Source organism: Cyprinodon variegatus, unplaced genomic scaffold, assembly GCF_000732505.1.
Source record: "Cyprinodon variegatus isolate N-32 unplaced genomic scaffold, C_variegatus-1.0 Scaffold28, whole genome shotgun sequence".
Taxonomy (NCBI): domain Eukaryota; kingdom Metazoa; phylum Chordata; class Actinopteri; order Cyprinodontiformes; family Cyprinodontidae; genus Cyprinodon; species Cyprinodon variegatus.
The window spans coordinates 212346-213752 of record NW_015150481.1 but is presented as its reverse complement, the minus strand read 5'-3'; the positions used below and the strand labels follow the sequence as shown (position 1 = coordinate 213752).

Sequence of the window (1407 nt, the reverse complement as noted above, 5' to 3'; positions counted from 1 at the left end):
GGTCAGCAATGCCGTAGTTCCTCTCTCTGCCAGTAGAGGTCAGCGATGCCGTAGTTCCTCTCTCTGCCAGTAGAGGTCAGCGATGCCGTAGTTCCTCTCTCTGCCAGTAGAGGTCAGCGATGCCATAGTTCCTCTCTCTGCCTGTAGAGGTCAGCGATGCCGTAGTTCCTCTCTCTGCCAGTAGAGATCAGTTTGTGTGGAATGTATTTGTTTCTCTACAGGTTTTTGTCTCGCCTTGGCGTGTCTCCTGTTTCCAGACTCATGGGAAAGTCCAGAGATGAAAGCTCTGTGCGGCGACTCGGTGAGGACATTCTTTGAATAAAAATGTTAACGTTTATTTTTGTACAGTCATTCATCCTGTTGGTCAGAAGCAGCTGACAGGATGGTTTGTTACAGATGTTTCTGAATCTGCTTCCTCTGCTTGTTCCATGAGAACAGGAATAAATTCTGCCTTCATGTTTCCAGCATAACGAAGCAGAATGTCTTGGGAACCTTTCATCAGCTTTTTGTACCTGCAGTGCAGCAGCTGTTTCTAGATGAGCAGTATCAGGTTCCAGGTTCTGCCTCTGACCCTGTTTGGACCCTCAGGTGGGCAGCTTCTCTCCAGGTAACTGCTCCGTCCACTGGGCCTACATCCTGGCCATGCTGGGAATTCTGGACTACGCCATCCTGGCCACGCTGGCCTTCGTTCTGGCCAACAGGCAGGACGCGCTGCTGCCGCCGGATGCTGCGGACGGTGAGCGGGAGGATGAGGAGGATGAAGGTTGACCACAGTAAACTGTTTGATACTGAAACTGTTTGTGATTTTGCAGTGACTGCAGGTCTGCTGATGTCAGCCTGAGTCTCCAGGTGAGCTCTTCATCTTTTACTGCATCATCACTTTATTCAAGGCTTATGATGGTTCTCCTTTGTCCCTCTCAAGGTTTCCACACATCTCTATGTCCTCCAGACCTTCTTCTGTTTCATCATCTCCATCGGCAGAGGACACCTTCTCCAGAGGCTGGAATTGTTTTAGTGGAACTCAGCTGTTAAAGTTGGGTGAACCATGATGGACGGTTCTCTGTGGCTTCTCCGCTCACACCAAGGTTCTGTGCTGGTGATAGAATGCTTTAAGTCCTTTGTGAAGAAATGATCAAACGGCTTTTAGAACCTTTCAGATCCACAGACATACCTGGGGATAAAGGGTCTGTTCATCATTGCAGAAAGCTCCTGCATTTACCTGAACAGGTGTGTCTCAGCTCACCAGAGGAACCCAGTGAATCAGAATGACACAGTGAGGATCATAGATGTTTGCTGGTGAAGATTCTCAGTCATCCAGGTTAAAAAACTCTGTTTCCAAGTTTGAAGACGTTTTGCTTCCCATCCAGGAAGCTTTTTCAATTCAAAATGTGAGAAATAGAGTTGAGT

The 1407-nt window shown here is 48.1% G+C and overlaps 1 protein-coding gene across 2 annotated transcripts in view; it reads left to right on the top strand.

Annotated features, from left to right (window-relative positions):
• LOC107099607 (lipoma HMGIC fusion partner-like 3 protein) overlaps window positions 1-1407 on the top strand; it is a 7385-nt gene extending 5978 nt beyond the window's left edge. The window contains exons 4-7 of one of the 2 annotated variants that reach the window (XM_015397823.1): window positions 222-301; window positions 589-736; window positions 813-849; window positions 950-1407. In XM_015397823.1, the coding sequence (XP_015253309.1) occupies window positions 222-301; window positions 589-736; window positions 813-841 (257 nt within the window). In that variant the 3' untranslated portion in view covers window positions 842-849; window positions 950-1407. Of the gene's footprint in view, window positions 1-221; window positions 302-588; window positions 737-812; window positions 850-922 lie in introns of both variants that reach the window. The other variant, XM_015397815.1, reaches the window with a different exon arrangement.